Source organism: Corvus hawaiiensis, chromosome Z, assembly GCF_020740725.1.
Source record: "Corvus hawaiiensis isolate bCorHaw1 chromosome Z, bCorHaw1.pri.cur, whole genome shotgun sequence".
NCBI lineage: Eukaryota > Metazoa > Chordata > Aves > Passeriformes > Corvidae > Corvus > Corvus hawaiiensis.
This window is the reverse complement of record NC_063255.1, coordinates 11872781-11900092: the sequence shown is the minus strand read 5'-3', so window position 1 is coordinate 11900092 and position 27312 is coordinate 11872781. Positions and strand designations below refer to the sequence as shown.

At 37.8% G+C, this 27312-nt stretch overlaps 1 protein-coding gene across 3 annotated transcripts in view; it reads right to left on the bottom strand.

Moving 5' to 3' along the window:
• The window catches only part of FYB1 (FYN binding protein 1), a 57950-nt gene that overhangs the window by 5716 nt on the left and 24922 nt on the right, over positions 1-27312 (bottom strand). For 2 of the 3 annotated variants that reach the window (XM_048292559.1, XM_048292560.1), the window contains exons 3-15: positions 18190-18370; positions 16499-16548; positions 15168-15187; positions 14310-14356; positions 12766-12883; positions 9719-9875; positions 7481-7625; positions 5178-5206; positions 3951-4020; positions 3294-3434; positions 2588-2619; positions 1491-1557; positions 85-190 (exon numbers count right to left, since the gene is read on the bottom strand). In XM_048292559.1, the coding sequence (XP_048148516.1) occupies positions 85-190; positions 1491-1557; positions 2588-2619; positions 3294-3434; positions 3951-4020; positions 5178-5206; positions 7481-7625; positions 9719-9875; positions 12766-12883; positions 14310-14356; positions 15168-15187; positions 16499-16548; positions 18190-18370 (1163 nt within the window). The remainder of the gene's footprint in view (positions 1-84; positions 191-1490; positions 1558-2587; positions 2620-3293; positions 3435-3950; positions 4021-5177; positions 5207-7480; positions 7626-9718; positions 9876-12765; positions 12884-14309; positions 14357-15167; positions 15188-16498; positions 16549-18189; positions 18371-27312) is intronic. The other variant, XM_048292561.1, reaches the window with a different exon arrangement.

The window sequence follows — 27312 nt, the reverse complement described above, 5'->3', positions numbered from 1 at the left end:
GTTATGGGGAACAAATTAGATGGCACCATACAGATACTTTGTTTTTATATTTTATGTGAACAAAACACTTCGAACAAAACTTACTTTGAACTTTTTTCTGAACTCTTTCTCTTCTTTTTCCATCTTCTTGAGCTTTTGTACGTATTTTTCATCTGACTTAGGTTTTCCAAAGCTTCCTGATTTTGATGAACTAAACCAAGAGGTTACAGATAAAACAAAATTAGCAACACATCTAAGGCATTGGCATGCTTTCTGATAATTTTGGTGAAAATGCATGTGCCTTCATGTGTCTTTATCAGGTTTTTGTTGCTCTGAAAACCTAATATTGAGAATACAATACACATTTGACTTCAAAATAAATACAATGTTGGGATTGTCTTTCCTACTTTTCTCTGATATTAGTATATCTATCACATAAGTGAATGTTGAAAATTAATTTTAAATATCTTTCTGTGATGATGCTTTAGAATCTCTCAGTAAGGAGCAGTTTTTATGAAGACTGTGTATCTTTGGGCAACAAGCTGAATAACATGTCACAATGTGGAGGCAGCTGGAAAATCTTAGCCTTGTGTGTGCTAGTCCTATGTGCCTGTAGACCTTGGTGCACCAGGGAATCTGCATAACATGATCTATTTCAAGTTCCACTGTTTTTTGCACATCCTTGATAGCACTGACTTTTGCCAAAGAACGAGGAAGGGTTTCATGCCCTAACTGCCCTTTCTGGTGATGCACCTGGGAATGTAAAATCTGACTCTACTTTTTGATCCTAGCTGATTGCGGAAGGATGACAGTTTCATTGATGATGAATGTATGTGTTTGTATGACCTACCCTAGATTTAGGTTAGAAGGACCGCATAATTTCCTCTAGATACACAGTCCAAAGAGCTCTCTCTGGTTTTATGTTTCCAGACTACAATATTGTAGTGCACTGTCACTCCACCTGAGCAGAGTAAGCGACAACAGGGTGTGACATGTCTCAGTCATCCTCACAGATGCAACTATGCTCATAACACTGTGCTCCAGAGATGACCCTGATTTTCTGGTTCAGATAAAAGTCTTTCAAGCTGAATCTTACACCTCCAAATATGTTTCATTCTTTAAACACAGGCACTGCCTCCTTTTCTCTTAAAATACTGCAGCAGCTGACATACAGTATCTATCCTAAGAGTCCCCAAATTTTGATAGAAAAAGAACTAAAATCTACAATTGAGTTTTTAGGCTTTGTATAACTTTCTACCTCTTGTCCATCAGGGACTGAATTTGTTGGCATGAGAAACATGCTTAATTATTCTAGAGTCTAATTATTATTTCAGTCTATAATGGAGAAAAGAGCATTCAACTGCCATTATCAGCAGTAGGTTTATGAGAACTACAAAACCTGACACCACCAAATAAATCAGGTATGAGTAGCAATCTGCCTCTGTTACATACTTTAAAAACGTCTCTCAGTGTATTAGATTTCTAATCAGGGAGGTAATATTTTCACTTGCCTGGGATCAGGTGGTGGAGGAGGGAAGTCTGAAGAATCTACGTCATCATAAACATTGTCTCCATAATCTGAAACAATGGTGTTTAAAAGAATGAAACATTATTACGTGAAAACTGAGAAGTGAATACATTGTGTTACAATGTATGGTATTTTAGCTAAGTTGACAACACATTATGGCAAGTACTGTAGCCATTTACTGTCTATAGTAACTGTGGGTTCTGTGTTTTGCACAACCTGCACAACACTACCCAATCTTTTCAGATTAAGATTCTTTATTAATAATAACAACAGGTATTCACTGAAATTCTCATCTGAAGCTGGAGCAAGTTTTAACACATGAGATAGCTTTTTACTTTCATTTTAATAATCCAATTCCTATTGTATTGCACCAAAGTACATTTTTTGAGTTTGATTTTAAGGTACATTCAATAACTTCTATAGCACCCTGGTCAGTGTAACATTGCTTAGAAGTGGAGATGGATCATGTGTATGTTAGTTTTTAGGCCGTCTTGTAATGCCAAAGCAGTGAAGAGAATTCTTAGCCCAAGAATATTCTTTGAATCACATTCAGCATATTTGTAGAGGGGAAGAAATTGTTCAACTCATCAAACCAATGACTAGAAAAATCAGCAGGATATAAAAGGTTCTGTTCTAGAAGCAGACTCAAAAATTCTAAGAAATTTTTTTTATTCCACAGCTGAGATGATGCTTATATGTTCTTTTACAAAGACACTGCAAGTGGTGAATACAGCAAAAAGGATTTCTCTTTACTTTTGGGGTGTGTCACCGAATGCTTCTTTCCAGCTGTATCTGTCCATATTTAATGTCAAATAAAATGGACTAGTGTAAATCTCAGGTAGCAAAATCACATTAAATACATTACATTGTTTACCAGGGAGCTTGCAATGTATATATATCACCTTGTCTGCAGCAAGATCAGTCACAATATTTGAAATTTGTTTACTGGAACTGGGTAAGCAATAGGATATCCTGTTTCCTTCCTTGGATGTATTTTTGTGACTAGTATGATACAGAGCAATGTATACAGAAAAAGAATCAGGAATCAATATGGAGACTGAACAATAGGCTATTAATTACCTTTTCCAGACTGCCTTGTTGAGGAAGACATGCTGGGGGGAAAAAAAAAGCTCACTAAGTATTTATATCACATTAATAGGCTTTTTTGTAACCTAAATAGTTTAAAAAACTTGCAACACAAGGGCTCCAAGTAATCTCCAGACATTTTGAAGTGCCACTGACACCAGCAATACTTAGGGACTAAATATATTTCTGTCACTGAATTAAAGCAAACTGGTTCAGAACCAAATGACTGAAGAAAGTGGTAAAAACACCACCTGATGATTTAATCTCTAGGTAAGATGGGTAGAAGACAATCTTTGCATTTTTCTGTTTGTCATATTATTCCTAAAATTTTGATTAATGGCTGTAGATTTACCAGTTTATCTCAGCTACATTGTACTGGTCAGAAAAGTAAATTTTAACTGAGTGTGCAGCAAATTTACATGACCAGAGTGGCACAAAGATGATAGATTATTTTGGTGCTTTTCACCAAAAAAAGAATTTGGCGTATTTTAATTACCAGACTTTTGCAACAAATACAGCTTGTTAAGAGAATAATTATGCAGGTGAAAAGAAAGCTCAGTGTTTTTGCAGAAAAGTGTAATCCTGAGCTGCAATTTGATGCATGATTCATTAGGCTGCTGTGAGGACATGTTAGTAGCATGTGATCAATGCTTTATTAGAATTAGTTAATGTGCACTTTGATTTCCTGGCAGACTCTTACAAAAAATTTTCATTTTCTTCTGCCTCATTGACTTTGGCTGCTTTTTCTCGTACACTTTTCTTTTTGACATCTTTGACCTTTAGCCTCTTCAAGATTCCCCAGGACCAGATACCATTCTTATCTTCATCCTGTGATACAGACCTTTGGAGTATGCATGTGATTATCACAATGTAAAATGTAATGTTCTTCTTAAAAGGCCCAGTTTAAATTCTCCATTGATGCACATAATTATCATTAATGCCCAAAGTGAGGTCGTTTACCCAAATGCTAAAATGCTGAACTAGAAATATGTATGTTAGGCTACTTGTAGATACTGAGATGTATTTGTAATATGGATATTAATCTAGTGGCTTACAGTTTTCATGTTGTTACTCAGCAACCTACCATTTTAGTTCGTTATTTTAATTTCAGACCTATTCTGTCTAGTTGGAGATTTGGAGATTTTCATGATTGCAAACTGCTTTTGCTGACATATCAAAATTACAGAACAAAACTTCTTCAAAAGACTGAAGAATCCTTTTCTCTAGCTTCACATACCCATTTTGATGTATACCCACTTGCTGATCACATGCTAATTCTTATGATTGATTCAAAAATACTAAAAACTGAATACCTTCTGTCAAAGAAACAAATTATTTAAAATATATAAAAACATACCTAGCTATAGCATCTTCATCATCAATTCCATCATAAATGTCTTGATCAGAAGGAGGAGGTGGGAACATGTCTTTAACAGATCAAACAGTGAATTAATGCAATTATATTTAATGCTGCTGAATAGGGTATTCATTATAGGCCTCTTTACTATATCAGATGTGTGTACAGTTTATGCAATATCCTTGGAAATCGAATCTTTCTGTAAATCAGCCCAGACTCTTTATTAAAACAGAAATTTAGATTTATCCCAGTTTAGAATGCCATCCACAGCATTTAAATGTGTCACTACCAATCACAAGAGCATGGATACTGAAAACAAATGCTTCTACACTGTAGGCAATGAAATTCTAAATGGCTGATTTCGGTCCAGACATTATGATGACTTTCAAGTTTTCATGTGTGACTCAAGTGATGATTGAACATGTCAGACTAACACTCTCAGCAAGGGACACCTTGTTTTCACCCAAAGAAGTCAGAGACAAGGGCAATTTAAGCTCCCCACTTTGGTCTGAGTTTTGACCTTTGTGCCCCACCTCCTTCTGTGCAGGGCTAGCTCACTTTGCATGTCCAATTCTAGGCACTGGTCAGAGTAGCCACTGAAATCTGTACTCAACTGGCAGAAGCTCCATTCAGTACTGCCAGGAGATGCTTCTGCCATGACCAGTATCTAAACTTGAAGCTGAGAAGATGATTTGTGCTCTTGTGATTAACAGAGAATGCTACAAATATATATGCTAACAAAGGGGAAACTGGCTTTGAGTGTGTCAGCTTGACAGCGTGAAGCTACTGTAGTTCGGACTCCAGTGTACTGCTGTTACTGATGTTCCCCTAACTCTGTCAGCAAAATGAAGCTTTAATTGATATTGGCTATTTCAGAACTAGATTTCTCCTGTACAAAACCTCTTGCTCATGTTGATATTTCTCCAGTTACATCTGTGCTGTTTCGTGGGATGATTTGCCTTCACAAACAAGTAAAAAGTTAACATTTGGTCATCTGGCATGCTGGTGATTCACAGTATCTGAACACAAAGATTCTGTCTTACCCAAGTTCCCATAGGTGGTGGGGAAGTTAAGTTGGCCACTACCCTTCCTTGTTTGTTGCCTGTTAGCTAACATTTAACTTGCTTATGGATAATTACTGCATTATGTGGAAGCTGCAGGAGTCAAAATGTGAGGGTAAGAAATACATAGAAACAACTCCCCCCTAAACACATAAGTAGAACTTACTTCCACCTCCACTTTGGTCACCACTTTGACTGGAAAAGCAAACAAAAGACATTTTAGAGAAAAGAAGTCCTTCTTCAGAAAAAGAAAACACCATGATCACCCATCACTTCTGCAATTATTAATTCTAAAGCTTTTGGGTTTGGCAAAAAATATTTAGAATATATTTTATATGCCTGTTGATATCTTTAAATTAAAGTACAAAATATGCCTTTGGATCATAGGATAATTTGTGTTGGGAGGGATCTCAGGAGATCATGTAGTCAGACTTGATGGGAGTTAAAATATAATCTGCCTGAGCACTATAGAGTAGATCCAGACCCTTTAGATTCATTGCTTATGAGGGGATCTTCTTGAAATGAAATGGTGAACAAGTTAATTTATCTATCAACTAGCTTTCATTGGGTATAAATGTATGTTTCTAACATTTGAAGGATACCATATTAGCCCAATGTTTTAAGAGTAGTTGAAAAAAGCCTGAGAGGTCCATAATAGCTGAGATTATTTCCGGATCATACCTTTACTTAAAATTATACATCAAAACAAGATATTTGTTAAACTCTTGTGCCAAAAAATACTGAAATACACCACCCCTAGTTATTTATTAATCTTGGAATATTAGCAATACTACTGATAATGAGATAATACTATTTGGTCAAGAATTTTTTTTTTAGAATGGCATTCTTATGGTGATTTCAAAACTCGTTGATGTATGTCAGACCTTCCAACAGTTCATGCTTGTGAACTGAACAGAATGCTATTAATCACCAGAGAAGATAAAAATGTCAAAATACAGCTTAAAGGATTTAATGAATCTGAGCCAATCATTCATCCTTTGAAGTTCCTTGGAATACACTGTTATTTTAGTATGCAACAGTGTAAGTGCAGTTGTTTGCTTTTGAATTCAATACATTTTCTAAATTCTTTGCATTGAGGTGGCTAATTGTAATGCTTGCCCTAGTGAAAAGGATTGGCCAAAGATAGCTCTCCAATGAAGTAACTAATGCTGAGATTACCTGAAACCTAGAACAACTAACATGACTCTTATGCTAGGTCACAATGCTATGAGACCAATGTTCAGAGAGGAAAACTGGTATTGAGCAACCTGGAAAAATACCAGACACAAAACTATTGGTTGTATAAAGAATGCCAGCCTGAAGGCAGATCTTTCCAAATGCTGCTGCTGGAGCTCATGGGGATGTTTTAGTAGCCAAACAGCTGCAGTCCTTTTATTCCAGACAGGCCTCTAAGCTAAGGATCCTCCTGGGAAGCAGTAAAAGCAGGTGTAAAGGTTGAGTGCTTCAAGATGGTTGACCTACATATTGAAATCCTTTACACCTATATGCAGATCGCTTATCTGAATCCCAGGCTCTGTGTTTCTGCTCATGAGGACATTTAATGGAGAATGAGCACTGGTTTGTTGAATTACATGTAAGAAGCAAACTTTTCTGTGAGATCTGGTAACATAAGTACCACTGTCATGCTAGGTTATGTGATAGCCTTGACTCTTGTGACAAGAGACCACTAGGGTATTTCCCTGCCAGCAAGTCTGTTCTGCTGCTGGATAAGTCACTTCTCTAGCTGCAGACCTACTTGACATGAAAAAGATGACATATTGAAGTAGAGAATCTGCAATGTAGCACTGCACTGCAAATGCACGGAGACTGTTGCTTCTGATGAAGTCAAAAAAGTATAGCTTATACCCATCTCATAGAATTCCAGAGGCCTTGTTTTCAGGGTTAAACTCATAAGCCGCATTCTTCTCTGAAGGGCTATCCTAGACATGATTCCAGAAGTCCCTTCTTTTCATAAGGAAAATGGTAAAGGAAAGACTTAAAAGACTCATGCTAAGGCTCATGAGAGCAAAGAATGTGATCAAGAGTTCCCTGGTGCAGTGAGCGTTTCCATTGCTTTTAGAGTCTTTTATTCTTGCATGTTAGAAAAGGGAGCATGCGACTCCAAAAGACAGAACAAGTAAAGAGAGAGAGAGAGGGAAGAGAATTGGACTTCCTGCAGATGATCTGTAATCCTGCATGGTTTGCATTTTTTTCTCCTTTGGATTTCAATGAGGTAGGTCCTCTTCCAAAAGTATGGGTTCCTCCTAAGTATAAGTGCTTACAGATGCTGGATCTCAGGATTCATTTGAACTCCTCTGACTACATCATTCTGAAGAGCTACATATAATAGTAACACATTTCTTATATAAATAGCTGATTTGGGACAAGAGTTGGGTTTGTTGTAAAACTTCCCGTCTACGCTGACCCGGGTGAATCACTTGTTTCTTTCCATACATTCCTTATACATACCTGCTAGTCGTGTCCTGCTCTCCAACATCATCATAAGTTTCTTGGTCACTCTCTGTATGTTTCACAGCAGCTCTGGTAGATGGTTTTTGCTTTCTTTTTAAAGAATCATAATCAATCTCCACCATGGTTGTTTTAATGTATCCATCTAAATAAATGAAACGAAGCAGTTTAAGGGGTAATGGTAAAGGGATGATTTTAACAAGAGGTTCAGAACCAGTGACTGAATTGTTTTGTATGATTTTTGAAAACTTTCAAAGAAATGTCTCATTCCAAGCAGCCTCATCTATCTACACAAATATCAGATCTGTCTCAGATCCCCGCCTTAAGCCCTCCTCAGCTCATGTTAAGTTCACCTTTATCTGCTTCTCAGCTGCAGCAGAAGAATTTTCTGTGCAGACTCCAGGAATCATGGGGCAAACTCCCTTTGTCAGCTGTCTTTGGGACCACTGGAATCTTGTGGCATATTTTAGGGCAGTCCATGATGTGGACATTAAAAAGTCCATGACAGTTCCTGATAGCTCATTAGGAGGGTCATTTGCATTGATTTTTCTTCAGATTGGCAGACACACTGTAGCTTTATTGATCAGAGCAGTTGGCCTGAGATGAGAAACTCTGTCTCTCTTAAGGGTAATTTTAGACAGGTGTACTGCCTGTACAGAAAAGTGCACAAATGGATTTCTCCAAGGTGAAAAATGCTCATGCATTTCTTTGAAAATGGAAAATTATCACTCTCCTGCTTCTGAGTGAATGCAGTTTTTAGTGTGTTTCCTCGCACTTATATGATAAGAAGTGGTTTTTCTCTTTTGTTTGGTCTTCTTCACAGACCTGGCCTGTGAACATGGAAGGCCAAAGCATGGGTGTAACAAATTGGTCTGTACTGTTGACACTTTTAGATGAGAAACCTTGTACAGCTTCAAATTTTGCTGACGCAAAAATTAATTCATGAAAAGTAAATTAAGTAATGGACTGCACATGCACTAGAAAATACCCTTCTCCCAGCCCTCACCAAGGTTTGGTTTTCTGTGTAAAAAATGATCCATGTAATTGACTTATTTTCACAATTTCAAGGTATTGTGGAAAAGCTGTTATTGGAACTTGCCTCTTGAGATCATCTTGGCCAATCCCTCTAAACAAACATGATCCTCCATTAGAGCAAGTTGGCAAGGGCCATGTCCTATCAGGTTCTGAAGATCTCCATGGATGGAAACTCCACCGCCTCTTTGAGCAACCTTTTCCCTTGCTTGGTCGCCCTCACAGTAAAAAAAGCGTTCAGACAGAATCCCATGTGTTTCAGTATGTGCCTGTTGCCTCCTGCCCTGCCACTGGGCAGCACTGGAAAGAGCCTGGCTCCATCTTCTTTACCTCCTCCCACCAGGTATTTGTGAACAATTGTAAGATACCCCTTAGTCTTCCTTTCAGCAGCTGAACAGTCCCAGCTCTCTCAGAATCTCTTTGCATGAGACACACTCAGTTCCTTACTATCTGTATGTATCTATCACTACAGACTGCTCAGCTGGTATCATCTGCAATGTTGTAGAACTCTGTTCTACATATGTGAACTGTCTTACTAATTTTATTGTCATTTTAGTCCCCCTAAAGATCAAGCATGTGCTTTTAATAATTTTGATTGATTTTACCTTTTATACCCTTTATAACCCATGAGCCTTTTATACCTTTTATAACCTTTTATAACCTTTTATAACCCATGAGCCAGAACATCAACCTGTTTATACTCAAAGATCCACTGATGGTATTTATACAACAGGAGAAACATCTTGGATTTCAGAGAAAATAAAATCTAGGAGTCAGCTAGAAACTTTCCATAGGAATAAGAACAAGAAAAACACTTAAAACAGGCCCTTATATTCTCTAATTCTATTTGAGGAACACCCATATTATGTTTAATACAAAGACATGAAAAAATGTCATACTTGTTACTTGCAGGGAGCTGGGTTCTGATGCTATTTGAAGGCTGCTGACAGGGGATTAACCCTCAGTATGTCAGTGAAGATCCCAGCATCTTGTACCCAACATATTCTAGTGCCTATAGATGTTATACTATGTTGTGCAGTGAACTAGACCTTGTATGCCAGCTGAAGACAGAAGGGTGAGTTGTGGTAATTATTTGCTTTGGTGGCCAGTGACCCAGCCTTGGTAGGGCTAGTCCTTGGTATAATGCTCACGTTTGCTGTCATGCAGTGAAAAAATTTAGGAGCACAGTGAAGAAACAGAACTCACAGCATCCTTTTATCCTGCCCAGCCACTTTCCTTCTGGGTTGTCTGTGAGGCGAATGATTTCAATCTTATCCCCCTGTTTGACAGTCAGTTCATTCTTCCCTCCCTTGTGATCAACGCAAGCTCGTGCCTGATGAAGGACTTCGATGGGTCCCGTTAACTGAAGAAGAAACAGAACATATCAGAGATGTGGAAAAATGGAGTCCTTTCCCAGACATTTAGAAAAAAAAGTAAAAATAATGATAATGATGGTTGTCTGTTGCATTGACATTTAAAATAGTGTGGGCAAATAAACAGAAAGGCTTCCTCCTGCCCCAACTACACAGTTTAAATTTAAAATCAGAGATTAAAAGAGAGGGGAATGGCATGGAAACAGAGCCATTGAAGAACTGACTGGCAAAATCACAGAAATACAAAGCTTAAAATCAACAAACTAACCTATGACACCTTTCTTGAGTTCACAGAACAGATGTATTTAATTCCAGTGGGTGTCTCCATCTATTTCCAGCAGAACTACTCATAGAATCATAGAATCTTTTAGGTTGGAAAAGACGTCTAAGATCACTGAGCTCGACCATTAACCTAACACTGCCAAGTTCACCACTAAACCGTGTCCCTAAGCACCACATCTACATGTTTTAAATACCTCCAAGGCTAGCAACTCCACCACTTCACTGGGCACCTCTTCCAATCCTGTACAACTCTTTCCATGAATAAATTTTTTCTAATATCCAAACTAAACATCCCCTGTAACAACTTGAGGCCATGGTAGGAACCCAGAGTGACGAGAATATTTCTCTGCCTGTTTCGAAGGGTTTTTACCCGCCCCTGAACAGCACTGTTTTAACCTCCAACCTTGGAAAAAACTGCCTACGATCAGACAAGAACTAGAAAATACAGTGGTGTGAATTAGGTGATAGACTACTATGTAAGATTGTCACAGGGTGAAAAATTTAGAGGTTTTGGGCTTCTCTTTGTAGTAAATAGATAACAGCAAAAAATATCAAAATGGAGGATTGTTGTTGTTCTCCAAACCCTCTTCTTCTTTTTCTACTCCATATTCTGCAGTAAAAGTAATTTGGGATGATTGGACAAAGAATTCCACAGTTCCTGGCTGTGTTACGGAATAGTTGGTAGGAAAGTAAAAATAATATACATTTTTAGTAGCCATTGGTTAAATTATCTTTAAAAGGCTGTGTAAATCTTGATAATTGGACTTCTCTCCTGCTTTCTGTGCTCTGTGTTGAACCTGGGTCACGCTGGTGGCTCTGTTCCTCTGATAAGACCTAATAAACATCTCACAGCACTGAAACTCCAAGAAAAGTCTGGGTTTATCTTTTGAAACTCCTTGCAAGGACTTTAAAATATTCTCTCCCATCAGGAGGGATTTGATTTACAGCACGATTCAGTGTCAGCCATTTCCTCTTGTCCTATCCTTTGTTACCTAGGAGAAGAGTCTGATCCCCACCTGGCTGCAATTCCCTTCCAGGCAGTTGTAGAGAGTGATAAAGTCCCCCCTGAATTACCTTTTTTCCAGATTAAACACTCCCAGCTCCCCTCAGCTGCTCCTCACAGGACTTGTGCTCCAGACCCTTCCTCAGCTCCATTGCCCTTCTCTGGACTCACTCCAGCACCTCAATGTCTTTCTTGGAGGGAGGTGCCCAAAACTGGACATGGGATTCAAGGTGTGGCCTTACCAGTGCAAAGTACAGGGGGACAATCTGACAATTCCTGGTCCTGCTGGCCACACTATTCCTGACACAAGTCATAGGAGTAAACATTCATTAACATTAACGTTAATGAGTCTACCACATACTGCTTTGTATTTACAATTCTGCTCTATAAATGATCTTGCAAGTATTCACAAGAGATGATCATGCTGTTTACTGCTGTTCAGAATTCACTTTGTGAGAAGTTTACATTATGTTATGAAGAAGCCATTTTGGGTTTTAGTATTTTGACTTTAAGATATGTATTTCAGAGGCATATTGCTCTTGCCCATTATAGACTAGCCCAGGAATATCTATCCAGTATAGGTGGCCAATAAATGGGAAAGAAAATGTGCAATACAATATATTTGTTCAAGATTAAAAAAATACCTTAATGGCTGCAGGAGAACAGTCTGTAAGCTAAAAGTTTTCTGTGCACTAGTGCCTACACTTCTCAGGAGTGGTCTAAAAAATAGACTTGGGGCCTAATAAACACCAGCTAACTCACTGTTATTAATTACGTGTACCTTTAATATTTATTTCTTAACTCATGTTGGTCTCTCCACAGCAGACCAAGGACATGATGTGAATCACTATGGCTTTATGTGTACAGAGCATAATAGGAAGAAAAACAAAGCTGCCCACTGTGTACAGTGAAACTGACAGTAGTAGAATGGAGAAGTATGAACAGGCATTAGTTAAGAAAAACTGACTGGGAGACTTGTAAACTGTGGGAACATGCTGACCACCAGCTACATAAAAGTTATTTAAAACAGAAGGAACCGTCTCATTATTTAGCCGCAGACAATGACTGCAGCTCTCATATACATGTCTTATTTTCCTCCTCCTCATTTAAGCTGGAATTGCCTCTAAGTCCCTTTCTACCAAGGGAAGGGCAGTGTGTTGCAATACAGTTTTGAAATCTTTAAAGGGCTAAATACATTTGTATCTGACTACAGTGAAGCAAATAACACTATGTGTATGGGATTCAATTCCCACTTTCATTAAGGACTTTTGATGCTATTCTAATGATGTAAATTATTAGAAACAGAAAAGTGAAAACATGTAATTTTAAGGCTTTCTTATATAGAAAAAACTTGAGAAGGTAATTTAATGAAAACTGTGTAAGCACAGTCTTTGCCATCAGTGCAGAGCTTGCATTCAAGCATATGACAAACACAAAAAGGTAGCTTAAACCCTTATTCAGAATTTATGCAGGCGTTTGAACTACCTACCGTAACAAATAGTTTTGTAACCAGATGAAAAGTGTATTTTGAACTTGACAATGCTAAGTAATGCTTCTTGCATACCTTTGTCCACATTATGAAATAAAAAGCTTACTTTGAACTTTTTCCTTAATTCCTGTTCTTTCTTTTCTTTTTCCTTTTGTTCTTTCTTCTCTTGGTCCATTCTTCTCTTATCTTCTTTGTCCCGCTTCTTCTCTTTTCTCCTTGGTGGTCTGAAAGTGCATTGCCAGGACAGAATGCATGAAACAAATCTTCCTTAGAACTACCTTACCCAAGGCTGACAAAAAACTTCAGGTGATGAAAAAAGACTTTTCCAAGTGAAATTAAAGCTACAGATTCTAAACCATAATGCAGCTGCAACAGATAAGAGTAGGCAGCCTTTTATTACATGTATAAGTTAAAGTCTTTGTCCTCATGAGGACAGCACACCAGAAAAGGTTATCTGGCTCTACATGTGTGTGTCCAGATACCTCTGGGCTAAATTTGTTGAGCATGCTTGGGAACTGGCAGCAGTCTAGGTGTCATACTAGATGCAGTGGTTAAATATTTACCCAGGCCACCAGTGGTTGATGCAGGTTCACCAGGCTGAACTGAAGCCTGAGCTGCCACTGGACTGCATTTATAAACCTAATTGCAACCTATTCCAGCAGTCTACACAAATGAGTCAGTCTTCTGTGCTCATTTCTTCACACCAAGGTACACTGCTTGCTGTGCCTCATGTACTGGGAGGTACTGAGGTCTGGGCACTTGGGATGGAACAAGGACTACATCTCCAGCTCTGCCATTTGCTGCCAAATGCTTGGTTGGAAGACCTATGTTTTAGAAAACCTATGGAACTGATTGAGTGAGGCTCCCCTTCTTTTTTTTTTTTTTTTTTTTTTTTTGTACTTTTGCTAAACAGAAAGGCTCAAATTGCTAAAAAAGAAGTCTGAATGAGGATTGCTTGTTTGGGTTATAAACCATGTATTAAAATATTTATTTGCAAAGGGAATTCAACAATAAATTTTTGCTGAAAATTGTTCTACATCTGAAATATTCTACATCTATCCCTTATTCAGAGGGAATTAAAGTTGTTCTTTGGCTATTGCAATAGAGTTCATCCCATAGATTCAGACATTACCAGGGCAGGAGAGTCATCAAAGCAAAGGTCTAAATGGAAGAAGAATAAGCAGAGCTTGTATTCTGTCTCTGTAGCTATACTAGTTGACTCGGATAACGAAAATTGTCAATCCAGCCTCTCATAGGAGTTCTAAGAACATTTATTTGAAAAGCAAGATGAACAACCACAAAAAAAGATCTATCTGGCACCATACTACCTTGGAGCTGAGCTTATTTTCCTCCTAGGCTGTAACTCCAACCAGTGGTTCGGACATACTCCTTAGATCAGAAACCAGACTTCTGTTACCTTAACCACAGTTACTACATAATTTAATTGCAGGCATTTTTCCAGGCCAGGGCATAGCAGATCTAACTAGGAAAGAACCTGTGAACAACCAGACTTCTTCCAGGTGAAATGAATGAGGACAGTAATCCCTGGCAGGGACTGCAGTGGAATGACACTTTAGTGCCAGATGAAATACACCAATTAGAAAAGATAGTAATAAAGTTACAATAGTTTAAAGCATTTAGAATTAGTACCTGATGTCACTAATGTCTTCATATGTTTCTCCATCACTTTCTTGTCCCTATAAAAAATAATCCATTTTCAATGGTGTAAGTACAACTGGAAAGACTTGAAGAAACTGGGCCTGCTATGTAAGCTTCATACAAACTATATGAAAAACATTTATAGCAAAATGCAAATACAAATTACTTTATTCTTCCCCAAACAAATTACTTCATTATTCAAACCCACTATTCTTTTTTTTTCTGCCTTTGTTTTTACAATATCACAACTATGAAGCCTTGGATTTTTCAAATCACACTAACACATTGCTTAATCCAAAGTGGATGCTCTAGTTGTAAAGTCAGTCCTGTAAACTCTGTCTGTGCTGATGATTGCACTCCATAATGAAGGCATCAGGGTTAGCACTATTTAAACTGGAATACTAAGGATCTAAATGGGATTCAGATCAGGGTCCAAGAAACTGTTTTTGTCCTTATATAGCCAGGCACTTAAACATACTGATAAAAATCTGCAATTAACGGAAATATTAACTGATATATTCTATTGCTAGAATGGAATAGGGCCCTTATTTCTATTATTTCTGGAAAATTCCAGTGAAATGAAATGTCAGTGGTAATAGAAGGTGTAGTTTTGCACTTTCTTTTTTTTAAACAATTTTTGGTGTGTAGCCAGCTTTGATAATTTATTCCAGTTTACTCTGCTTCCTTGACTTTATTTCTACCCTTCACAACACATAATTGTTTCTACAACTTACTGTCAATACACTGCATTAAATCTGCCATTAATTGTCTAATGTGTTGAAGAGGTTTTACTACATTTGTGAGTTTTTGCTAAAAAAGGATAGGTTTGTGTCAGCAGATAGCACTTACCCTCGGTGTATTTCCATGACCTATAGGAAGAAAAAGTAAAACCAGGATATTTATTTTTTTCCTGTACAGAAAAGAATTCATTCTAGCATTAACTATTTAAAACCGTTAATAACATCAGTGATATTAACTAGAAATATATGCAGGCTTCTGTTTTTTGAGGATGGTATGAATGCAAAAATCAGAGTTTTTCTATACTGCTTTTGTAGAACGCTGTAAACTAAAAATGTCTACAAATAGTATATTTCACCACGTATTTTAAAAGTGGAAAATTTGTTCTAAAAAATATTTAATGACATTGGTGAATTTACCTATGCTATTTGTTTACAAAAATGGCTATTTATATGAAAAAGTAATTGTCAAAAACCTAATAAATCCAAACAGACATCAAAGAACTTTTTTGCACTAGCCCCACAGCTGCATAAGTAGCTCAAAGGTTCTTTTCCTAAGCCAGCCTCTGCCCTGGGCAGCAGGAGAAGATATTCTGAGACTCTCCTGCTTCCTCCTTAGTCTGCAGGCAGGTAGGTAAGAAAAGCTTGGTTTCAGCTCCACAGCCTGCCCTGCTGTAAGTCATGGATGGCTAGCACACTAAATGATGCACAGTGTGGCTGGCACAGACCGAGTGCCACCAAGGAGGGAACAGAAGGCAGATTGAAATTCTTTGTGCCACAATCTGCTTCTCTGCTGCTCCTGGTACAACTCACTGCCTCTCACTGAGTCAGACCACAAAGCGACAGTAAAAGCACAGTCAACAGATTTTTCTTTTTTTAATCAAGTATGAAACAGTGCCTCCTTCACCAGACCACGTAATGCCAACTCTGAAAGAGCAGCATTCCTTTTAGTTCGGGTTTGAAAATCTGGTGATTTATGGTCCCAGCAAATTTCTATCAAAAAAAACCAACCAACAACAACAACAACAACAACAACAACAAAAAAAAAAAAAAAAAAAAAAAAAAAAAAAAAAAAAAAAAAAACCAAAAAAAAAAAAACCCCAAAAAAACCCAAAAAAAAACCCCAAAAAACCAAAAAACAAACAAACAAACAAACAAAAAACCCCAAAAAAACCCCAAAAAAACCAAACCAAAAAACAGGGCAGGGAGGGGGAAGAAAGAAATTTAAAGCAGTTTCTGAGAGTCTGTCATATTAATCACAGAACAGTAGATCTATTAGTGTTAGGAGACAACCATCTTCACCGATAAAGTTGCGGAACCAGTATAATTAGTTACACAGATCACTCTTGAATACAACATACTTTTGTTTATCTTACAAATACAATATGCTTACAGATTCTCATAGTAGCCATTAATTAAATCTATTAAATGCATGCATCTTACCCTGTGAAACAAATTCAACGTCATCATAATTTTCTTCATTCTCTGGGCTTCTGTAAGTATGAAAAAGTGGGCATGTGAAACCTATGAAGATGGTTTTATGATTACATTTTCATACACCATTTTTCTGGTGCTTTTTATTATCTATTTTATACAAAGCCTGAACAGTATATTGAGCCCTATATCCTACTTAAGTACACACTAGATTTTCTAAATTGGTCTCCCTGACTGACTCAGTGTTTCAGATGGGCCCACCTTTATCCTGAGTAAAAACCATCAAGTGAGCTGAAGGCACTCAGATACCATGAAGATGAACGTGGTATGAAAAATATAATAGGCAGATGAGCTGACTGAACAGAAAGATCTGTTGGGCTTTTTAACCTTTTTTGCAGGTGCAGGCTTCTTACACAATGCAAAAGGACAATGCCAGACTTTTGCTCAATGTTAAATATAGCTCTGAGACTTTGACTTGTTGGGGCTTGAAGTCTAAACTACAGACAAGAGAAACAATGGTATAAGGTTAGGCCAGGTAAAATGTCTCCAGTGCTCTTAGATTTTAAATGTTCTCCAAATGAGAGAATAAAGAAACTGAATTGAGAATATAACTAATAATATCAGCAACTTTTAACTTTATAATGCCTTGTAACAGCTGAAAGAAAACAAGGGCTGCCAGTCATCATCGAAGAGGTAAAATCAAAGAAAGGACTTGAAATCAGAATGGGATGTTCTAAAATTGGCTTGATGGGAAAGCATGGAGACAAGTGAAAGCAAAGGTGTCAGCACCCAGACACACATTTTCAGCAGATAAGACTTCACAGGGCATACAGGAATGGGAGAACAGACAAGGCATCTGGAGGTACATTTCACAGGTCTCTGAAGACAAACTTGGCTCCCATGCCTTGGTAAAGAGGATGATATTCAGGATGGCTACTGCAGGTGCTGTGGCTGTGAGGCAGGACTAATGCTGTGACACAGCACTGAGTTGGACACGTCTCTCTAACTCTCCCTGCCTGCTGTTTGATGCTCTTTGCAGTACCTGCTGGCCAGAGAGCAGCTCATTATTCAGGCTCAGCTTGATTCTGGTCAGTTTTGATGCTGGATTCAAGTACTTATAACGGTGTCAGCCGAGGTTCCGCTTTTGTACGCAGCTCTTCAAAGAAGGATAAAGAAAGGAGCCCCATATCAACAGAGGCTTCTCAGGGTTATCACACAAGGCCACGACACCGCCTCAGTGCAGTTTCACAAGCAGTGCTGAGCTCAGTTCCTCCAGCTTGCAAAGCTGCTTCCTGGGGTATTGACTCATAGACCTGACCCTCCTTTCCCTCTTTGCCCAGAAAAATTCAAGGAAAACCTTCAGCTATTGATGAAACTGATTTTCTATCAGTGTTTAAAGTCTTTGGATCGTTCTGGCGTAAAAAACCAGTCTGTTCCCTTCTCGCTTCCCTCACCCACAAGGCAAAAAAGTGTTGTTACAGATAAGACAATTCAGGGAAACAACTGAATAGATGGAGGGTTCAAACTAATAAAAGCTAATTCTAAACAGGCCAGGTATAGGGTGGGATAAGGCAAGTAGTGTGAGACAGCCCTCTCTCAGAAACCTGGAATTCCTGCAGCCTTCACCTGCTGCTGCAGGAGGAAAGTGATAGGCAGAGAAAGGTGAGAAAATAAAGCCCTTGTGGCTTATGTTCACTCACATTGTTTCAGAGCTGGGCTTCATGTTTCTGGGAGGCAGACTGGGAGCTGCTGGCACCTGCAGCGATGGGTGAGAGGCTGGTGGAGGAGGTGGCAACTGCACAGCAGAGTGTGATGGAGCTATTGGTAGGGCAAGTGCTGCTGAAGAAGGTGTTTTCTGTTTCAAACCTTCATTTTTAGGATCTGAAATAAAGCAGAACAGACTGAATTTATCAGGAAAACAGCTGAGGAAGGAACCTTGCTGTGTTCAGTGAAGTTTTGGCTAAAATACCAGTACTGCACACACCCCAGAGAAAGTATATTTTGTTGAACCTGCTCTTAAATATTTTTGTTGCATTATCTTACCAGAGTAGAGGGGAAGAGACTGCATTCAATAATGTTTTGCCCGTACAAGGCCTTGAAAATGTCTTTGCCAAGACATGAACAAGACACAAAAACATCAAAGTTCATCCAATATATTAGCACCTGTGTTTTAAAACTAAATTATAATTTAATTCCACAATTTGCTTGAAAAGACCAACTGCAGAGTTTCGTGTGAGCACTGATGCAGTCTTGCTGAGTTTTTGTTGCTCAGAGAAAGAGTTTTATGGGAGGGAATGAGAGACGAAAACATACTTTGGCATTTATTAAGAGAGGTTCAGGTCTCTGAACATCTTCAAATACGTTTTTAATGTAAGTTGTAAAAGTCTGGACTTAATTTTCTAGCAAGCTCAGACTAGAAAAGTGGCAGTTTGAGAAGCTGCAGAGAAGCTACACCCTCAAGAGACATGTGTAGCCTTAAAAAAATGACAGTGCTGTGCACCAGGCACAGAAGCCACAATTACACAAGTGAGCTGGTGTGCATGTGTGCGGCACTGAATTCATGCTCCCTGCACAAGCCACAGCCAAACCATACCAACCATTTCTCTGAGGGTTCATTTTGAGAGAACTTATTCTACACAAGCAAATTAAGTCACGGTTTGGATGCCATGATGTTTTTGAAGTATCATTTGTTTTGAAGTACCAGTGGATTAAAAGCTACCCAAAAAGAATTCTCCCCAGCTGCATGGACACAAATCCAAGAAAATCCAAGGAAGAGGAGAACAGAAGGAAAAAGCACAGAGTTCTGTTAAAATCAATTAGAGCTGAGAAGAAACCCCTTGTCTTCTGGCAATTTTCCTTAAGTTCACACCTGTGAGAGATTAAAATCTTGTCAAGCAAAGGAGATGTTCACTACACTGAAAAAAAGTGTCTCAAACACAGAACAATGACAAATATTTACTAAAGTTTAATATCAAGACTGAAAGTTGCAAGAAGCTATTGGAAGGGCTTTTTTAGCTTCTCGGGTGTCTGGAATTCTGTCCTTGGGATTGACAGGAAAAGGGGTATTGATAACTTTTTGATGGACCTTTCCATATCTCACATGGAAAGTAAAGTGAAATTATCAAGTTGACAGTTTTTCTCCTTACTACCAAACAACTCAAAAACATGTGGATATATTTTTCTTCATGGATGCTTGGACCACCTTGTCAACATACATATGAACAACAGCGCGTTTTAAACCTGTTCAGTTCCTCCATTTCTTAAACAACAAAGTACCCATAGACCCAACACTGATGATTACACATGTGACTTCTTCTGTGGTTTTTGTTAAGAAACATTCATCCTGCAAGAGAAGATCCTTACAATTTAAGATATGCCAAGATTAAATTTGTGCCACTTATCTTTTTATCCTTTTATTCAAAAATATAGCCCAAAAATCAAGTGAAATAATCCTTCCTCTTAGTACTGAGGAGGCTACAGCAGGGTTAATGTGTGCCAGCTGGAGAGTACCCAAAGGAGAATAGCAAGAATGAGCTCTAGAAAACATGAACTCCTGAATATATTGAACAAATGGTGGTTGTTTAGGGAAACATGGTAAGATTGGGGGAGAACAAAATGAATGACCTAAGTCTCTGGTAGTGAAGAAAGGGATAATTTATATTTTTCCCCTTCTTTTCCACAGTGAAGAGACAATAAGTAATGTGTTTAAAGACCAGCAACATTGTTGGGTGGCACTTTCGAATAGTGAAAGTGAAATTTCCACGCCTGAGGTCCATGTTGAAGAAGTAGGATAAATTTATGGGATGAATGAATTCTAGTACAGTTGTTCTTACCCTGTACATAGGGATGGATATCAACATAGTGACAAACAACTTCTTTATATCCCTTCCAATTCAATGCTGACATCCTTTGATTGCTGTGCTGTGCGTTACATCACATTTGAAATATTTGCTGCTACATTGAGCTCAACAGCTAGAGATATACTAAAGTAACATTTTGGCTAAAATGTGTCTTTCAGTTGTTTGAGGGGTGTTGAGAAAAATACTACAGTGTTTTTGTAGTGGTACTTGTTTCTTTAAGTTTGCTCACTATTAAAACCTGCATCTTACTGTTTTCTAAGTACCTCAGGCTTCAGGTTCTATTACTTTTATTTTTACCTTTGCACACAGGATCAAAAGCCTTTTTTTTACCACTGTTTTATACCTATAACGTATTGACACCACTGAAATTAATATATCACTCAGATTTCTTTTCAGTGACTTTAGACTCACCATTTAAAATCTCAAATTAAGGTGCTTTTTTTTTTTTTTTTTTTTTCCCCATGTAGCAATTAATTTGTAGCTATTTCTGTTATCTCTCCAACCTTTCCAATACTTTAAAAAATCTGGCACTGGAATTCTACACAGCATGCACTTGTCTGCCACATGTAGAGATGAAAATTGCAAGTCATTCTTCATCTGGCCATAACTCTACTGATTGCATCCAGGGGGTTTCAGTATTTTCTCCAATTGTCATCCCTCCTCTTGTTTTGGAAGTGCAGACTCCTGACTAATGCCCATGAGCAAAAAGTTTTTATTCAAAAACTTTGTAGCTCTATGAAAATTCCTTAAGGGTAAAACTCCAAGAATTAAGAGTTACAAGCTGATAACCCTTATGCATTATACTCGTGTCTCATCATAGTCCTTACCCAATTGCCATGTTGCTTATAACTAGATTTTTTTTCTCCAAAGCATTACACTACCTTGTTTTGCAGGTATGGTTTACATTTCTTCAATATACATGTACAATTGCATTTGAATAAAAGCAAACTTTGCTTAAATGAGCCAAGGTTACACATGACTGTGCTCTTGTTGTACCTGTGTATCTGTGGACTATATGTTAGCTTTTAATTCTTCACAGTCTTTATTCATCCACAAACTTCACCAACTATAATTTCTCATTTTTTAAAAACCCCTGATAAAGATAAATACCACTGACAACATGTATCTGCAGCTGAATTCTAGATTCTAATCAAAGAAAACAACCAAAAAGGAGTCTGGTTTTTTGGTTGGTTGGTTGGTTTTGTTTAGTTGTTTTTGTTTTGTTTTCATGAAAGCCATGTTAATTGGCACTAATGATACTCTCAAATTTATTTTTGTGTTTTAATAGGGAATCCTGTATCAGTTTTTCTGTGGTTATATCTATGTTGCCCTAATACAATGTGGTGTATGCGTATGAACAACATGCATATGAACAACATGCATATGAACATTATGTCATCATATTTTATTACTTCTTGAGATAAGTTTGTAGGGCTAAGGTAAAAGTTCTTCCCAAGTCTCTGTGCATAATACTTCTTTCATCTGATGTCTCTCAAGAGCCAAATCTAAGCTATAGGAAACTGAGTCAGGGAAAGATACCACATGCATTTTAGATTAAGTGCTTATTTTTAAGTATAAAGGTTGAACAACCTGTCCTTTTTAATTTTGTAGTTTGCTATAATCTAACACTAACTAAATGATCATTGTATTAATGGAAGTACTGCTTTTTTATTTTTGAACTATCAGAACTGACTCCTCTCAGCCTTTAGAGTTGTAATTAGCTTAATTAGCTACACTTATGACCAAGACTGATGTAGGAGTAAAATACGCTAATTCTAATATTGAAAATAGTGCAATGAGTTGGGTAGGGAAGTGACATGCTGAAAACCTGTTTGGAAAAAAAAGGTGTTATAATCAGGCCTGCTGAGCAAAAGCTATCATAACATTTCAATAGTGTGTTTTTTGCTAGTTTAATGCAGCACTTTATTTTGACTCCAGTTCCTTTTTTTCTTTTTTTTTTTAATTTGGGACACGGTACTATAAAAACATGGAAAAGCTCTGTGGAGGTAGTGGAACAGCAGTCAGCTGCCAACACTCAGATCAAGAAATCAAGCTGAAACTACATCCTGGCTTCACATGCACCTGCAGCACTCTCATCACAGTAACAGTGTTAAGGGAGGTCACTGTGTGGCAAGTTTGACAGCTAACACCTCAGTTTCCAAATAGCCTCTTCTCTCTTCTTAGGATTCTCAGTTTTTATCACATGTTGTGCTGCACTGAATAAACAGAGGCAGAAGCTGAAGCTCTTCAAAAAGAAACAAAAGAACAGGTGGAAAGGGACCGCAGCTGTATAGAGAAACTTGCCATAAAAACTGTCCACAGAATGTCTCAAATATCCCATTACACTGCTGCATGTGGCATTAAACTTCTTTAATCATGCCCAGATCCTCAGCACTTACAGTACAACTGTGCACAGAACTCTGCAAAAATGTTTCTTGTGTTCTTGGAGAACCTTCTCAAACAACTTCCATATGGGCAGAGGCCAAAAGGTCACTTACATTCTTGGGAGTGTCTGTTTATCGGGAAGTGAAGGACACTAAGGCTGTCTTGATGAAATACTTGTGACTTTGACCACTGATACATCTTTGGTAGCCAGTATGACATCTAGAGAAAGATCTCATCTTCCCTTCATGTCCAGATATTCTGTGTTCAACAGCAGAAGAAATCAACCTGCATATAAGAGTACTCTATAATTTCTATGCCACTTCCATGTGAACTCAAAGAGAAATTAGAAGTCCAGCTATTTTGGAACCTGTGAATTCTATGTGGGCAAAAGCATTCAGGGCAGAATGAGAAAAAGCCATTCTCAACCTACTAAAGTGCTGTCCTGAGATGCTAATACCTTAAGTATGTTGCAAAATGAAGGGAAGTTCTAGCACTGCTCAGAGTCCATAGTGGAGTACACCTGGAACAAGCACTAGTCGGTGGGATGGTAATCTTATGGGAACCAGTCCTTTGGTCACAGATGGTTCTCTGTTTTTCAAAATTGTAAAATGAATTGGACTCATGTGCAAGGGTGATTTTGGCTCCAGTAATAATAAAGCTTAAATGACATGCCTCTATTTATCACCTCCCTAAATACCAGGATATCTCAGTGTTTGGGTGAGAGATTGGCACACAGAAGAAGGTGAATATCCAATCATCAACCTGAACAGAACAGAAGCTGTCAAAGGGAAAAAGTCCCCCATATTTTTTAGCACACACACCCACAAGTTCTACATCCATTGGCTGAAGATACAAACCTGGCTGTTCAATCCAATCAGTATTGCAATAGAATGTGTTTATTTGGCACAAAGCTTTTAACTGGCAGCAATGACACATAATAATTTTGATAATCCCCCTTGAAGCAGGAAAATATCCCGTTCTAGCAGAGGGTGGTTTGGCTTCAATTATTCATACTTTTCTCATCTTTGGCTGGTCTGCAGCAGCAATATATACCTGCTCTCAAAGCCTTAGAAATCCCAGTTAGCTCAGAACAGCTGTGTTGATCTTATCAGCAACACAGTCTCTTGCAAATGCAATAGCCTAGCCTCCAGTCTCCTAACAGTCCCAACTTAACTACAAAGACTGAACTCTTTATGATGTTTAAGGTATCAGGCTGTAGCATCCAGCCTATCCATTGCCTCAATCCAGAAATTTCTGGTTCAAGATTGCATCCTAAATAAATCTGGAACTGAACAGCAATGCATAGCACTAGTTTGCTCTCATCATACCTACTTCACCAAAAATACACAGCATAAATACATATACATGTGTAAGAAAATCTGTTCCATAATAATGCAGTCTCTTGCACATGCGAGGGAAAAACTGATTCTTGACTTTGCATCCTAAAACCATATCTTTCTTTGGCCTAGAGTGTGGCATTTGGTGAGACCTTATTCCCTTTGACCCCTGATGCAGGGGGACGGGTAGCTCCTGGTGTGGTGTAGATTCCTGCTTTTAGTAATGTTGAGAAAACCTGACAATGAGCATGTACTACAAGGAAACATCAAATATTCTGCAGGAAAAAATGCTTGTAATTTTAAAATACTTAGTGAATTTTTATAGTTATTATCATAAAATGACTTCAGGATTTTTGAAGCAGTTACACATCAGAAAGACTTGCATTTTGAAAGAATCCTTTTATAAAGCAAAATGCTTTTGGGCTACTCTGCAAAGCCAACATGCTTTTCAGTTTTAGTGCAAAGCACTTCACCACTTCTACATGCCAGGCCTGGGAAGCTTTCTGGGTTTTACAGAGGGTTAAGTAAGAACCTGCAACAACATCTCCAGCAGCTGATCAGCCACTTCCTACTTCATTTGTAATGTGCAGAGAGCTGTGCTCTGCTTCCCTAACCACATTTTCGTTTAGATACAAACCATGGTTTCAGGTTTCACTATTACGCTGCTTTGGAGCTGCTCAAAGTGAGCAGGTAAACTTACAACAGAGCTGAAACTCAGTGCCTTTGATTATGCTTTTGTTACACATACTATAGCAACAAAGTTCTGTTGCAACACTGCTCACACCTTGAAAACAAAGAGCCCAGAAAGTTTCTGGTTGCTGCTCTCCTTGAGTCCAGACCCTACTTTTAAAAATGCCTAGGCACAATCCTTTATGAATTTTCTTTTCTTTTATTCTCCTCATCTCTCCTGATTCTCCTCAAAGTTAGGTGGTTAAGCTCCTTTTTTTCTCCTGTGTGCAAACAAAATTACATCCCAAATGGGTGGAATTTCAGACAAAGGGAAAAGGGGAAAATGAAGACCTAAGTCTGCATACTTTCTCAGATCACTTTGCTGATGGTTGCTCACACATCATGAAAAAGATGATCAAAGCAGGAGGAGAATTTGTCCTTTTTTAAGCAAAACTTCTTGTTACTGGTAAGTAAGGCTTTATAAAGGGAAGACCTTGTAAAATCATGGCTCAGGTCTGTTACTTCGGCTAAGTAGAAAAGGACTCTGGGAAAGAGACACAGCTGAATTAGGGGTAGAAAAACATGTTTTATAACCATCGGGTGTTCACATCGTGGTGTATGGTGGTTGGTTGAATTATGTTTGCTATGCTTTAAAACTATGTAACTGATAACTGGCTAACTGCTTAAAAATGCCAGGTTTTTGCAATAAAGCAGCTCTCCTTTGCACGTGCCTGGGGACTCTACGTCACTATGGACCCTCACCCACAACTTCTCATTGGTCTCAATTGGAAAATCTTTCCACAACACATTCACAGACTACCTTAAGGGCATTTCACACAACATTTAAAACCTATTCCATCCCTTATATTCTCAAAACTGTCATAGAGTTGACATATTAAGTCCTAGACTCCATACCTCGTAGCGGACTTTTCCCATTCCAGGTACGTAGAGACAAGCAGATGAAGAATATACAGCACATGAAAGTGAGCATCTAAATCTACATTTAAGGTTGATGGCTGAAAAATATTAAGCATGCACATAGTCTGACTCCCAAAAGAAAGCTCACAGTTTCACCCAAAGTACTTCAGTATGTAAAAGTTTACAGGACTGAGCCTTGTGGTGACTAAATATGAGGTTAGATATTACTAGTTCTTCACCTGAGCAGTGCTGACTGGCATAAGGAAAGTGATTTCCAACTGCAGATGTGTTATCATAGACAGAAGCCTATCCTTATCTAAAGGGGAACATAAAATTAATTCCCAATTGAACTGCAGTTGAAACTTTTCATTTGTCTGATAAAAAGCCTTAATGACTACTTCTGATTTTAATAAAAAATATTTATAAACCTGCGTCAATTAATTTTATGCTGCATGGTATTATTTCACATGCAAGAAAAAAGAAAAAAAATTGAAAACATTCAGAGATGGAGTACATGTAAGATAGCAATAATTTAAAACTAATCTTTTGTAATTCATTTATATTTGAAAGAGAAGGCAAAAGACAATGTGTACAATGATGCAAAGGCAAGCAAAAGAAAACTTACTGGAAAAATTTTCTTAAATGCGACTATTTCCCAAAATAAAATAATGATGAAGGGTTTTATAATTTTATACCTGTTTTTCAATGTGAAAAATAATTACATCATACATAGCATGGTATATAAAAAATAATTTTCATAAAAAATTCCCATGCAACAAAGTCTTGCATTTGGATAGTGGAAGTCTGCATATTTTCTCTTCAGAATTTGCAGACAAGGAACATCATTGTTCCAAATATACATATCTGAGGAGGGTTCAATTTCAAGAGGAAACCAATGACCTCAGGAATGTTCTTCATTAAAATGAACCTTTTAGAATAAAAACAACTGTTAGATACAATTTCCAAATCTTCCTAACAGCTTTACTATGAAATGCTTGGGGGTTTTTTTGTCTCTATTAATACTGAATATTTATTGTAGCATTTAAGATCAAAACTTTTAAGAATGACTGAAAGTTTTCTATATATGAACTATAAAGAACTATGGTTTTTTAAATATATTTTTCTATAATGAACTATATTAATTTGTGCTGTGTTACCCATTTAATGCTACCAAATGATGAAGATTCAGTAAGAGCATTTTTCCCTGTGAGTCAAAAAAGGTCTAAAAAATTAAAAGATTAAAATGCGTGCACCTGTAGGGCACAGATTGTTTCACATTCAAACATTATACATGCTGCATAGGTTTTACCTCTGTGAGCTGCTAAGGAAATATTTAAAGAGTACGGAGAAATTAGGACTTTCAGCTCAGAGAGAAATTTCAGTACATATCAAACTTCAAATACGGGAATTATATGCTAATCATTCTTGTAATTACAAGTAAACAGACTACAAAGCATTGTTTTTGATCTAGACACCTTTAGGGTTCAAGATGCATTCTCCAGTAATGGTAGCAACATGTCCAGAACTCCATCACCACAGTACCTTTGTGTATTGGGGAAAAGGGGATCTTTTCCAACTTGACCATAAAGCTGTCTGTAAAGTAATGTGATTTGCTGGATACACTCCCTTGCTAAAAATAGTTGTAAAGTAGGCT